The sequence below is a fragment of the Asparagus officinalis genome, chromosome 7 (assembly GCF_001876935.1).
Source record: "Asparagus officinalis chromosome 7, Aspof.V1, whole genome shotgun sequence".
NCBI lineage: Eukaryota > Viridiplantae > Streptophyta > Magnoliopsida > Asparagales > Asparagaceae > Asparagus > Asparagus officinalis.
In genome coordinates this window covers 21,659,813-21,673,877 of record NC_033800.1, presented here as the reverse complement: position 1 = coordinate 21,673,877, position 14,065 = coordinate 21,659,813, and the positions used below count along the sequence as shown (strand labels likewise).

Below are 14,065 nucleotides of genomic sequence, written 5' to 3'. Positions count from 1 at the left end.
GTGGGAAATTCTTGGAAAACGGCTCTAAGTTTTGGGGCTGTTATAAATTTACCCTAATTTATTCAACTAGATTCTCTATCCAAGAAGAAAGCATCTCTAAGTTATGCATCCCTTTCTCACTCCTCTCTTGTATCTTTCTAGGTACACATGAAGTAGAGCTGCTCTTCTTTCAGTGCTCTCCATTTCCAAAATGCCAAAGTTTTCCAAATTTCTAGAACAGGAATGGGCAAAAATATACAGCAACGGATTTATCAAAAGATTACAGTTGGTAGCAGACCATTTTCCAACCAAGCTGCTGATATCACCTTCTGATTGAAATGAGAGCCATTATTTCCCTGTCCTCAACATCAAAACTACTGATGATGTCTCAACTTGTATTTAATTATTAATGCGCTCCAGGCTTTTCTTGCTTCTCACTGGCCCCGTAGTCTTCAGCCTTTCTGAATTTTGACTGAGAAAAAAAAATAAGAAGAAAACAAAATCAGTTGAGTGCCTTTGAATAGAAAACTGACCTTTTCTTTGAGGGTTACTTTGGCTTCTTCAAGGTTGGCTTTAAGTACAGTGTAGATTTTGGATGGAGCTGTGGAAGTGGTTCAACTATCTTATCTTTATAAGATACTGTACAAGCAAAGCTGGAATTTTTCAGCTGATCTCACAAACTTCAGGTCAGATTCTCTCCTTCACCTCATATCTCTTTTATATCTGCGTTCTCCTGCAGAAGTTAAACACAAGAGAAGTAAAACTAAATCTTCACTGTTTCTTTAAGTTTCAGGGGATTAGAAGTTCAGCTTGATAGGATACTTCTATTTGCGACTACTATGGATGAGTTCTTGAAAAGAGACTATCCAAGACAATCAATTCAAAGCTTGCCAGAGTCCATACATTCACTTCTAGGATTCAAGAAAGACTTGACTCCCAACTGGGTCGAATCTGTTCGTCGAATAATAAGCAATGTGACATCTCTCAGGATAGATGGTGGTTCTCAAATGAGTTGCTCAGAATCAGAAAAAACTGAGACTGAGAAATATGAAGCTATTTCAAAGATTCAAGGTACATTCCCTCTGTTACTTCATCTTTCCGCTTTATTGTTGAGAATCAAGAAACATTACCCTTTTGTTTGGTGACAGGTGATATCAATTTACTAAATGCTCGGGTCAACAAGTTGAACATAGGAAGGAGGCAAGCGCTAAATGAGTACTTGGATCTGAAAGGTCAGATAACAACTATCTCAATTCAATTATAAAATTCATGACCAGTTAGTAACTATAAGAATTCAAACTTTGCTCTTTTTTTTTTGCAGGGAATATTCGTGTATTTTGTCGGATACGACCACTATTAGGAGATGAGCCATATAGTAACCGAAGACCAGTAGCGTCTTCAGATTCAAGCACTGTGTTTCTGAATATTACTGACAAGAAGACCAAACAATATACTTTCGATAAGGTTTTCCACCCACACTCAACACAAGGTATGTGTCTCTTAATTCATCATTTGAAATATATAACACTAGAGCCTAAACATATGAGATAATTAAATCTAAGCTTTAAAATTTTTGCAGATGAAGTTTTTCTTGAAATAGAGCCAGTGATAAAATCTGCATTGGATGGATATAATGTTTGCATATTTGCTTATGGACAAACAGGCACGGGTAAAACTTATACTATGGTATGTTTTCATCTCGCAAATATGTCTAAAATGACTTGATCGCAGAGTAAAATATAACTTGCTGAAATAGAAAAGCCATATTTTTCTGCATGTTGTTGTTTGCATAATTTAGGAAGGCATACCAAACTCCCCTGGTGTTGTGCCTCGAGGAATTGAAGCCTTGTTTGACCAAGCATTAGAAAGCAATTACAAACTCCAGTTTACTTTCAGTATGCTTGAGATATATTTGGGAGGCCTACGGGATTTACTTGTTCCTCGGAGTGTGAAGCTAAGGATTCCTAAAGTACCTTGGTAAAGTTTCATCTTTTTGTTGATGATAAAAAACAGTTTCGTTATCTATTCTTGCAACAGCTTGGTTTTTAAAATTAGCCACGTTGTATTTCTGGTCCATCACCAAACAACAATAATGGCAACACTCATCTCCCAGATCTATGGGGTCAAAACATGAATCTGTTTTCTCCTTCATTAATCTATAAAGGGCAACCTATGTGGAATACATTAACTAGAATCTGTTCATTGGCTATCTCCCAGATGCACTTTAGTACTTGTAATTCTAATACTTTGCATATAGTATACTGGAATACCCTCTATCTTCTGCCTCATCTTCCAATGGCAAGCAAGTGAATATATCTACTCAACTAGATTATAACCAATAATTAGTTGTGCTTTTATATTTCAATTTTTTCCACATTAGGTTTTGATTGACACTCTTGTTTAGAGATTAATTATTCATGTAATTTTCTTCAAACAGCCTTTCAATCCAAACAGATCCTAATGGTGGCATAGAGATCGAAAATCTTACTGCTGTCAAAGTGAACAATTTCAAGGAAGTGAAGAAGTTATATAAATTCGGCAACCATTTTAGATCAACAGCTCCAACCATGTCTAATTCTACATCAAGCAGATCTCACTGGTAACTGTTTGTGCGTCTAGTGTAGACTTTTAATAATACCCTGACTATAGCAATCTAAGAAAAGAGGAAAGAAATAAAGGCAAAAAAATATAAGCAATTAGAATAAAATGATAAATTTTGCTAATCTATGCCCAGGACAGCCTTATCCGAATATCTGTAACTGGTTGCGGAGCATCAGCGAGATGTAGGGATACAAATAAGATATGGATGGTTGATTTAGGTGGAAGTGAACGACTGTTAAAGACACAGGCAAGCGGGAGAAGACTCGAAGAGGGGAAGGCAATAAATCTATCACTTTCAGCCCTTGGGGATGTTATTAGTGCACTCCAAAGTAGAAAGCCTCATGTTCCTTACAGGTACTTTTAATGGAAACTTTTAGGTAGAAATTAATTGTGTCCCTCCAAAAAGCAAATAATTTGGGTTTCCCACATTTCGCAGGAATAGTAAGCTTACACAAGTTCTCAGAGATTCCCTTGGTAAGTCTGCTATTTCTCTGAACAATATCTTTCTTGTTTATTCCTATAAAATATTTGGTAGCAACTGAAGTTTCAGGTATCACTATACATGGTTTCAGGATCAGATTCAAAATCCTTGATGCTTGTCCATGTGAGCCCCAAAGAAGAAGATATGTGTGAAACCATATGTTCCCTTAGTTTTGCAACAAGAGTTAGAAGCATCCATCTTGGGAGTGAAGAAGCAACGGTATGTAAGCATTTCCTTTTGCAGCATATTATTGTGTATTACTATATTCTATAGAACAATTGTAACAGATGAAACTACGCAAAATTATTCTAACCATTAAAGGAAGGGTTAATCGTGGATAGAACCCCTGTAGTACCATTGCTTTGAACTTACTACCCCTCTAGATTTATTGTTGCAGATAGACGCCCTTAAATAAATTATCTTAGGCAATATGCGATTCAATGACTTTCTTTGTAAGTTATAGGATCTCGTATTAGTGTATATAAGGTTCATATTGTAAACAAAAGCAAATCATTTTTCATAAATAGCACTACTTCTTTACTCCATTCTAACCAGTTATCAGAAACAGGAAATGAGAGCTAAAAAAGAACTTGCAATGACTGAACTGCTGCAAAAGGTTCAAAATTTTGAAAGTGAACGACAAGATGTTAAAAAGAATATTGAGAGGCTTACTAAGAGACTAAAGCAGTTAACAGGACCTGAGCCAGAAAGTGAAGGAAATGTTGAAACCTCCCATCTATCCATCGAAAGTATTCAGCCTAATGGGAAGGACAAGATAAAGAGAGCCAAAGGTTCAACAAGAGCTCCAGCAGACTTACCAAGATTCATGAGACCCACAATCTGCAGTCGAAGAAAAACAGGCACTAATCAGCCGATCTCTTGGAATAGCAGCAGGAAGCCACAGATTCCTCCAAAGCAGCGAAGGCCTTCATCAGTTTATGCTGAATCTGTGACTTACCAAACTAAGGGTGTGGATTGGCAGTCTGAACATGGCTCAGAATTTAGTATGCCCTCAATTAGCATCTTCAACTGGAACTACAGTGCAAATGATGGAACTGAATGGAGTCGAGAAACATCTGAGTATCAGATCAAAAAGGTTATCTTCCCAGAACCAGAGAAATCCCCCAGAGATTCAAAGTCTTCTTTTTCAGATGAAAATTCCCATGAGTCAGAAGACGGTCAGACAAACAAATTAGAGTATGAGAACAATTTGGTTCTTGATAATTGGCTTCAGTTACAAATGAAAGAACAGAATAGTTCGTACAAACAAGTGCTTGCTATTCCTACTGATGCAAAAAACTCAAGTCCGGATGCCAACGAAAATCTAAATGATTTCAGAGAAGAGCTAAGGTTATACAAGACAAATAAGAACTTTGATGAATCCATGATTAAAGGAGAGCCTCACAAGGACACACCTATCACCGACAGTTCATCATCAGATGTAGCAAGTAAAAAGCATCTTCAGAAAAATGATTCAGATCAAGGATATCAAAGGTTCGAATGCATACATGAAAACAAACAAGAGTGTATTAACACTTGTGAGGAAATTGAGTCTGGTAGTGAAAGTGCTCTAGCAGAAAGAGGAACTCCTGTAACCAAAGAAATGGCAATGTTACTCAATGGCTACAATGAGGATTCAAGTAGCTCTAAAGATCACAACATAGATAATGAGGAAACTCGCCTGTTCTCCATGAGATGTAGAAGAAAATTGCTAACGGCGGAAGATAAAGCAAAACTTGTTCAGAAGTTTGTAGCTCTGGGAGATTCAGCAGTAACTGTTGCCAACTCCGAAGAGGGAAAACATGCGAAGGGTAACTCCCTGACTATAGTTATTACAGCAAGCTCATGAAAAAACATGAATTAAATTCTAGAATTTAATAAAACAGCACTTTAGGAGTATGCTTTAACTAACCACTCAAGAAAACATAACTTGATAAGACAGCACAATGCCTAGTCAAATAACACAACAAAGGATGAAGATACTTCAAAAAAGTGGGACTGTCTTAACATAAGTTTACATCTAAAATAGTTACTATTTGATGAACTTATCAAATTCAGAAGTAGATCCAGTACTTGATTGTTTTCTCAGTTTGTTGAAACTTGAGACCAAACTTAGCAACTAGATTTTGCCCAGTATCTTTAGCTCTAAAAGATAAGTTTTATTTCAGCAAATGAATACTAGAACCAACTTAGCACAGTAACTACATGAGTCATTCTATGCTTCATTAATGACAAAAACGAAAGTAATTCATCACACTTTCAACGACCTATACTTTTACAGATATTTCCTCTGAATAGCCATTTATTTATGACGATGATTAGCAGATACATGCTGACTACATAGATAAAATATTTATTTTAAACTAAATCTATACCCAAAATAATATATCGGAATATATTCTCAATCACATCGTGTTGGTAACTTGGTGGTTTTCTGGAGAATCTTCTACATGAAAAACAGCCTTGAAACGGCTTCCCTTGTAACAATTTCCCTTCGTCTACATCAGGTTTGATACATAAACAACCATTCATAATTTGTTCTATTGGAAGCTACATATTTTAGTGATCACAAATCTGCTATTATCTAAATTGACTAGTTCTAAACAGTTTGTCCAGAAAATGTAGCATCGATCATCAACCTCTACTGAAACTTTACCTGACATTGTGTTCCATTTCTTTTTTCCTTTTTCTTTTTCTTTTTTTCCTTTCCAGGGGCAAGCCAGCTACTTGGGCATACTGTTCGATTGATATGGGCTATTGCTCTTTTAGGATTGGGGATTCGCAGATTAGGATTTGAGGATGACTTCTTCCAGGGCTTAACATTATAAGATGCTAGCATTTGTGTTGATCCGTCAACATAGGACTAGGTTTTACATGATTACTCCACACAAAAGTTCTTCTTTTCCTTTTATTCTTCTTTTAGAAAAGCATTCAAATGTTATTGTAAATTAAGGAATGCAGTAGGTTAGAAACAAATTGTGCCTTCACCCTTCAGATGTGAATTAGGAACAAACTGTGTTCCCATCGTACCGCAAAATCTCACTCCCCCAATATCCCCCCGTGGAAGCAAATGTTTGATTCAAATTTCTGGCATAAGAATCAGCAAGAGCAAGCTTAAGATTGTCTGTTGGATCTACATATAATATGTCATACGAGCAACTTTAACAATTTTCTGCCATACATTACATAGGTAGAGTTCTATGGGATGTTACAAGAAAATTTGTAATTTTAGACAATTTCATCAAAGGAGTGTTTACAAAGCCAGACATCAGAAAGTCAGACCACAGGATGCAAACATGTCCTAAAACTTTAAGACAAGTATGTATGCACATATGGATTTACTGGTATCTTACTATACCATATACTATGTGTTCTTTATATGTAAGTGTCGGTAATGTTATAAACATCTGACGACAACATTTGTTGAGAACAATGACGCATCCTTAATACATCCAGGTGTGCCCATATCTAACCTACAGAAATCTGACGGTTTAAAGTGATAAGGTTAACAGTTGGTTAAAGATTTAGAAAATTGAAGGGATGTGCTCCTAGTCCGCAACAGGAATGCTTGTTGAATGGAATTCAACAAAGCTTGGTGTTTATGGTTATGTAATAATATGTTACGTAAGTTAATCGTATGGTCTTAGTATAACTCATTCTTAGTTCGAACTGGAGAAAATCCACAACTCAATGATCTATCATACACTAAGTACCAATGGAAATATGTACTTACTTTCTCCGAGATGAGAATATGTCTTATTTACGGTGGAACTTTTTACTATGGATATCTCAAAGCGACTATTTTCTTCCTAGATGATTTTACATCTTGCTTGTGCATATATTATCTATTGTATTATTTTTTGAAGAAGATAGACATAAATTGAAGCACTTCAAAAAGAATAGTTATCTCATGGTATGTTCCAATTCGTGGTACAGGCAGACGGATGAGAAATGCTACTTCGAGTGGATGTGAACACGAAGGGATAGGCTCTTGCATTGCCAGGGGATTGTGTTACAGTCAAAAGTATTCACTAGGTTTATTTGATATGTGCTCATCTATACAAACAGGAGATGTGCATAATAGATTTAAAGACATGTAAAAGTAAGTATTATGATAATAGAAATTTTCATTTGTTATCTGTACAGCAACCCCCAGGCTGATACTTACGGGACAACTTTGATGAAAAAGAAAAACAAAATCACAAGTCTAACTAAATTAAAATCAAAAATCAAAACACAAAACTTTAATGCTATTATAGTATATAAGCCTGAACAATCACACTAAGTCCTTAAAAGCAAGCTAAACACTAGAGCAAAATATACAACAGAACTTCTGAGCTAGTTGTAGTTGTTAAGTTTCGCATACTCCTTGGGCCTACCAGTTTCGTGATGCTAGATATGAAATGCATCAAGACCTGGAACAGATGAATCAAATAACAGTTTGAGTGGGGATGGTGTGAATTAGTTAAGAAATCTGTGCGCGCTTGCGCGCCTCTGTGTATGTGTATCAAGGTAACTTTCTGAAGGCTAAACTATGTAGGGTGTCCTTTTAAAAATTGAGGTGTATGTAATCCTCGTATACCTGGAATTCACAGTCTATATAGATCTTTGTTTTCGAGCGGCTTTTGCAGTCTCCTCTGTTCATGAATGTTTTCCTCAATCTATGTAGAATTTGTCCTTCAAATTCAAGCAGTACCAATAAGTACAGGAAAATCTCCAATCAATTTCAAGTGTTCTTTCACCTCACAAAGAACTTCATATATCCTTTCAAAACAAGGATGTGCACCATCTCTCGAAGTAAACTCATGGACCCTCCCATCTATTTCAATAGAACTCCCTCCCGGAACCTTTACTCATATGCTGCATAAATATTAGACAAAAGAGTATAATTAGCGCTGTTATGAGGCTCAACCTCAACGAGATGTCTCAAGGCAAGCTCTCCCATCTCAACATCTCCACGCATTCTCGCAGAAGCCAGAAGAGCTCCCCATATTGCGGCATTTGCTTCAAAAGGCATCTCCTTGATTAAAGCGTGAGCCTCTATTAGACATCCAGCACGACCGAGGAGATCAACCATGCATCCATAATGCTCAATTTTCGGTTTAATATGATAATGAGAGCTCATCCGTTCGAAGTACCATTTGCCCAAATTGGTTTGTCCAATATGACTACAAGCGGATAAAATGGCTAGAAAAGTAACATCATTAGGCTTAACACTCTCCTTTTCCATCCTATTGAACATGTCGAGAGCTTCATTGCCAAGCCCATGTAAAGCAAATCCTGCAATCATCGTCGTCCAAGTAACCACGCTCTTATTCTTCATGTTCTCGAAAACCTCAAGTGCTTTTTCTATATTACCCGATTTGGCATACATGTCAATGAGAGCATTCATCAGCGGAACAATTTTATATAACCTTTTCCTATCAATAAACCCATGAATCCATTCCCCCAAATCCAAGGCACCCAACTGAGCACAAGCCGAGAGCACAGCCAACAACGCAATCTCATCTGGTTCGATGCTATCTTCAACCTGCATCCTCCTAAAAACTCCAATCGCCTCATCTGGACGATTCATTTGGGAATACCCAGCAATCACCGTAGTCCAAGATACCACATTTCTTTCGTGCATCCGATCAAATAGTCCACATGCACCATCAACATCTCCAACACGGGCATAGCCAGCAACCATCGCGTTCCAGAGAACAACATCTCTGTGAGTCGTTCCATCAAACACAACACGGGCATCATCGACACTCCCACAGTTTGAATACATATGAACCAAACCAGTCGATACGTGGATATCTGATGACAACCCGTGTCTTAGAATCTGACTATGAATCTGTTTACCCAACTCGAGACTCGATAGGCTAGCAACCGCCCTGAGCACGAAAGGGAAGGAATAGGTATCAGGCCGAAGACCCACTTGCTGAATTTCCTTAAACAACACAATGGCGCCTCTAGCTGATTCAGATTGGGACAAGATTTTGATCACGGTGTTGAATAGATAGACATTGGGCTGTTGTTGGTGTCTGAAGATTGAATAGGCGTAGTCTCTGAAACCCAAGAGGGAGCAAGCGGAGATGAACTTGGAGAGCAGGAGGTTGTCTCGATCGAGGCCGCGGGGGATTGCGAAGGCGTGGGTTTGGGTTACGTGGTTGAAGGTGGAGCAGCGGGTGAGTAGAGAGATGAAGTCTGGGGTGGCGGCGGGTAGATGAGCGGGTAGATTTGAGGAGGAGAGGAAGCGGAGAGAAATGCAGCGAGCGAGCATTGGTTATTTTGTAATTTACTAGGAGCGCATCATATTTCACGCGCGAAGTCTCATCAGCAGGAATCTTCTGCGCTTCGAGAAAATGTAGCCAGTTCGGAGTTTTTCTTTTTTCTTTTTTTTTCCTTTTTCGGGGTGATGTTCTTCCCTTCCACCCTCGCAATTGGATTCGAAGTCTGAGAACCGGCCCTTCTGGAATCTACTACTTCACTGGTGATGTCACTTTTCGATCCTTGGATCTGATCTACATCATTTTATTATGCGCATTAAAAGAAATAAATTCTTGAATCAGTGTACAAAGTTCAAAGCCCCATTGATACTGTTTTGATGCCCAATTAATATCATGTTAGTTACACATATGGATGCAAATATGGACATAATTCACTGAGAAAAAAATTACGTGTTAATATGATTGCATATTTGGTAAGACAAATATAAGGAAAACAAATAAGACTAAAAGTAAATGCCGTATGTTATGATAAAAAGAAGAAGATAAACCAATGAAATTTCTCAAATTAACTTTCATGAGTGTGTTATATATTACTAAAAATAAGTATTAACACAGTGTGCTCGTACATATTGTTTTTATTTTTTTGGTTTATAAATGTTGGTTTACTAGGTTTTATGCACGTGCAATGGATTGCACGTGATTAAATACTATAATCAAGTATTTTTGATTTATTTCTCTACTAAAAGTTGTTACTCAATTTCACTTTGATTGTTTTTGCTCACTTATGTCTTTAAACTTTAGTATTATGATTATTTATTTTCTTTAATGTTTGTTTTAATGGGCTACACTAAATTAAAAATTTTTACGTTAATAATTGAATTGACAAAAAATATATATAATCTAAAGCTAATTTGAATTTGCACATTATTTGGATCGACATGAAACCAAGTTTGACTTGAGAATGTATAATGTTGTAAAAGTGAAAACCACTTGAAGAAATAGTGTTATAAAAAAAGGATGAATAATTAAAGCCAATAAACCAAGATGAAACTAAAAAGAATATAAATTTTGTTGCTAATCATTGATAGACTTCAGAAAAATCATAAAATAAAGATTAATACTAACTCTAGTACACTTCTATATGATAAAAGCATCCACATAACCATATTAAAATATTAAAATAGAAAATCTCTTCTAAAGATTTCTGATTTTCCTCAAAAAATTAAGTTATTCTATAACATATTCAATAATTTAAATTTGTTTTGTTTTTATAATGAGCCTTGATAGAGATGCTTTTGTTGTAGCAGCTTGTTCTGAATGAACCCTACATATTAGCTTTAAAGTGTAATATTTTTTCTTTATCGTGTTATATGGTTGTTTGCTTGGTTTACTTATCATTCTCTTTTTTCTTCAATAAGTTGTATCTTTGGATTGATATATATTATTAACACAATTTACGATGACATACATATCTTTCCTACAAATTTGAGACAGATATAATGTGAATTTTATGTTTAGTGGTCTTTAATAAGAATTTTAATTGTAAAATATTTTACCTTCATATTTAAAGATCTTGAAATCTGACAGTATTATTACAATCTTATCTTTGATCGTGTCCCTAAAAATTGATCATTCGTTGATAGTCATATCCCCAAATAAGGCTACTTGCAGGATCGTGCCACTATATAGAAAAAAGAAAAATATCAATTTTAATTTTTTTTACCTACGCTATGGTAACTAAGTATTATGTGCATACTTTTTGTCAATTATAGTGATTTTCCTCATCTTATCTAGCTTATTATATCTCGTAATATAGTTGATCAATGGCTTCACTTTAGTTTCTATTATAAAATTATTTATATATAATTTTATATTAAGTTTATGATTTCTTTAGTATTTCAAGAATAAAATATGAAAATTTATAAATACTTACTAATTTTTGTTCTATCTTTCATGAAGAATACTTTTTTTAATTAGGACAAAATTGTTCAATATCTTCTTCAAGGGGAACTCGGTCAGTGCTTCTTTGTTAGATATGCCTTTTATCGATATCAATTCAAGTGATTCATGAATGTTTCCGAATTTTAAGTTTATTTCCTTCACTTTTCCATCTGAAATGAAAACAACTTAGTTCTTTTAAATGATATCTCTAAACTTTTTGATAGTTTCTCCATATATAACTCCTTGTATTTTTTTACCCTATAAATCTTATCAACATTAGAGATAAATGTTTATACATTATAATCAATTAATGCTAACCTATTATATTGTAGTCTTTTATTAATTTGTCTTCTATCAATGAATGTTATTAGTAAAATTTTATGCAGTTCCTTGAATTTATACGGTAATGTTAACTTTTAATCTATCATATATTTTTAAATTCTCATTCCTTAACTGGATAATGTTAATCTATTGAAATTGTTATTTTTTACCGGCATCAACTTAGACTACTTTTAGATATTGAAAATATGATAAATTTTAAATTGAAAGTTAAATTTATATATCTTAATGTTATAATATCAACTATTTCCTATTTTCTTTGCCAAATTTTAGTTTTTTTGTGATTTTTAACTTTTGAGGGTGTGCTTTATAATTTTTAAACTTTGATAGTATTTTATAAAAAATTTAAGTTGTAAGTTGGGTGCTTATAATTCATGTTTCATGTGTTGGTAGTAAGTTTTTAAATGTTAGAAGGTTTCTTGTAACTATAAAAATTTAAAGATATTTTACAATTACTAAAATTTTGGGTTGTTTTTTAAAAAAAATCAAAATTTCAATGATCTACTGATAATTTCTAAATTTGATGTGTACCAGTTATAAGTTTTGAAATTTCAAGATTTTTTGTAATTTTTTATTTTTGAGGGAGTTTTTGTAATTTTTATAACTTTGAGGTTATTTTTTATAAATTTTAAATTTTTAAGTGCTTAATGGTAATCCTTAGAATCCATCTATATTGTTTCTAAGTTTTGAAATCTTTGAATTTTAGGATGTTTTTTTGTAATTTGATTTTTTGAGGTTATTTCTACAATTTTATAAATATTGAGGGTGTTAATTACAAATTTTAAATTTTTAGATTTCATGTTTGTTTTTAAGTTTTAAAAAGTAAATGTGTTTTGTGTAAATTTAAACTTTTAAGGCTATTATATGCAATTTTTGAAACGTTTGGTTTTTTTAATACTTCATGTATTATAATATGTTCTCCGCATATAATTTCTTAATCTTATTTTTTTTCTAAATTGTTGAGCTATATATAGTTAATATAGAGTTAATATAAGATATAATTAGCATTTGGATAGATTAAGATTTAAATAAAATATTTAAACTAACTTTTTTTAATTATTGAGCTGTAGATAGTTGACGGGAATTAGATAAGATATGATTAAAATTAGAATAGATTAAGATTTAAATGAATATTCAAAATAGTGAAGGGTAATATTGACCATGAAAGGTTTTTCCTGGCCTCGTGCTTTTAAAATGAGTATGATATGCCTTTCAAATATGTTAAGCTACCAAATTGTAATATGAGTGATGATTGATTATATTTCTTTGTAGACTATAACTTACAAATCATAAGTATCTCTTTTTGCTATATTATGAAATGAAGAGAACAGTATCCCCCCCCCCTATATCCCACCCCACCTATTAATTAAAATGGATGGTTTAAGCGGTAGGGGTTTTCTTAAAGATAAATGGAAAAATTGCTTCAAGGCCCCAAAAATGGAAATACAATGTGTCCCAGCCCCCTGTATTATTTTTCATGTGTATTAGACCCAAAAATGAGAACTCAGTATGATTCAGCCCCAATTACAATTCCCAAGGGAATATATCCCCAAATTACCCATCTCCTTCTCCAGATCTCTCCTTCTCTTCCAACAAACCCATCTCCTCCCTCATCACCTCCGCCATTATCGCTAGTCCTAATAAAACCCTAATCTTAAACCTCCCCCTCCTCCATCAATGGCGTCCTACCGTCTCCTACCCCGCCGCGACCTCCGCCGCCTCGCGCCACCTCCTCCTCCGCCGACCGCCGCCACCGCCATCGACCATCTCACCTCCCTCATCACCTCCGCCTTCGAATTCCCGCCCTCCGATCTCCCTTCCGCCGATGACGACCTCCTCAAAGCCCTGATCTCCTCCCAAAAACCTAACCGAGCCCTAGCCCTCTTCCGCCTCATGCTCAGATCCCAAATCCTCCCCCAAACCGACTCCTGCTACCGCCTGCTCTCCTCCTTCGTCAAGCTCAAGCAACTCGACAAGGCCTGGATCGTCTACGCCGAGATGTTCCGCGCCCGGATCCGATCCACCGTCCACACCTTCAACATCATGATCAACGTCCTCTGCAAGCAGGGTAAGCTCCGAAAAGGCCAAATCTTTCACCCGTTTCATGGAGGAATCCGGTGTCGAACCACAGATGATGAAATTTGTTACTATAATGTCATATTGGTACTAATTTTCATATCAGTTTTGATATTAATACTATAATGTCACAGATGATGAAATTTGTTGATGGAGAGGTCTTGTCACAGTTAAGTGCGAAGCATCACCAGTGGCCAGACTTGCAAGCCAAGAGTTATCTTCTAACATCACCCCTTGTCCTCCTCCACCCGTTGTTGTTGTTGGTGGTGGTGCTTGTGGTGGTCTAGGTGGAGGATAATTGCTTGTAGTTGCAGGGTCCGGACTTGATGATTTCTGGCTGTATTTTATCATAAAAGGAAGGGGAAAAAAGTTTATTACATTTTGAATTAATCTCATCGGTCAATTGTAGTAGGAGCCAAGACCAAAAAGAGTA

At 35.4% G+C, this 14,065-nt stretch overlaps 2 protein-coding genes across 6 annotated transcripts; one reads left to right on the top strand and one right to left on the bottom strand.

Moving 5' to 3' along the window:
• LOC109848146 (kinesin-like protein KIN-14B) lies at positions 111-7,198 on the top strand. 5 transcript variants are annotated; one of them, XM_020417511.1, is made up of 13 exons: positions 113-665; positions 773-1,050; positions 1,128-1,211; positions 1,301-1,468; positions 1,559-1,665; positions 1,778-1,956; positions 2,417-2,578; positions 2,719-2,934; positions 3,017-3,054; positions 3,153-3,280; positions 3,624-4,872; positions 5,774-5,928; positions 6,998-7,077. In XM_020417511.1, the coding sequence occupies exons 2-12, from the start codon at positions 819-821 to the stop codon at positions 5,887-5,889; spliced, it is 2,679 nt and encodes an 892-aa protein (XP_020273100.1). In that variant the 5' UTR covers positions 113-665; positions 773-818; the 3' UTR covers positions 5,890-5,928; positions 6,998-7,077. The 5 variants fall into 5 exon arrangements, with proteins under 5 accessions (XP_020273096.1, XP_020273097.1, XP_020273098.1 ...); XM_020417507.1 differs by lacking the exon at positions 5,774-5,928 and having other exon boundaries at positions 111-665; positions 6,998-7,198; XM_020417508.1 differs by lacking the exon at positions 5,774-5,928 and having other exon boundaries at positions 111-665; positions 767-1,050; positions 6,998-7,198.
• LOC109848147 (pentatricopeptide repeat-containing protein At5g56310-like) lies at positions 7,225-9,333 on the bottom strand. Its single transcript, XM_020417513.1, is given in 2 exon segments — positions 7,225-7,916; positions 7,919-9,333. Coding segments are annotated over 2 exon segments (1,581 nt in total). The 5' UTR covers positions 9,330-9,333; the 3' UTR covers positions 7,225-7,746.

Excerpts from the sequence above, each read along its gene's own strand:
- LOC109848146 (XM_020417507.1), top strand. The coding sequence starts at position 819 with ATGGATGAGTTCTTGAAAAGAGACTATCCAAGACAATCAATTCAAAGC. Across the intron at positions 1,051-1,127 it reads AGCTATTTCAAAGATTCAAG|GTGATATCAATTTACTAAAT; the intron begins GTACATTCCCTC and ends GTTTGGTGACAG. Across the intron at positions 1,957-2,416 it reads AGGATTCCTAAAGTACCTTG|CCTTTCAATCCAAACAGATC; the intron begins GTAAAGTTTCAT and ends TTCTTCAAACAG.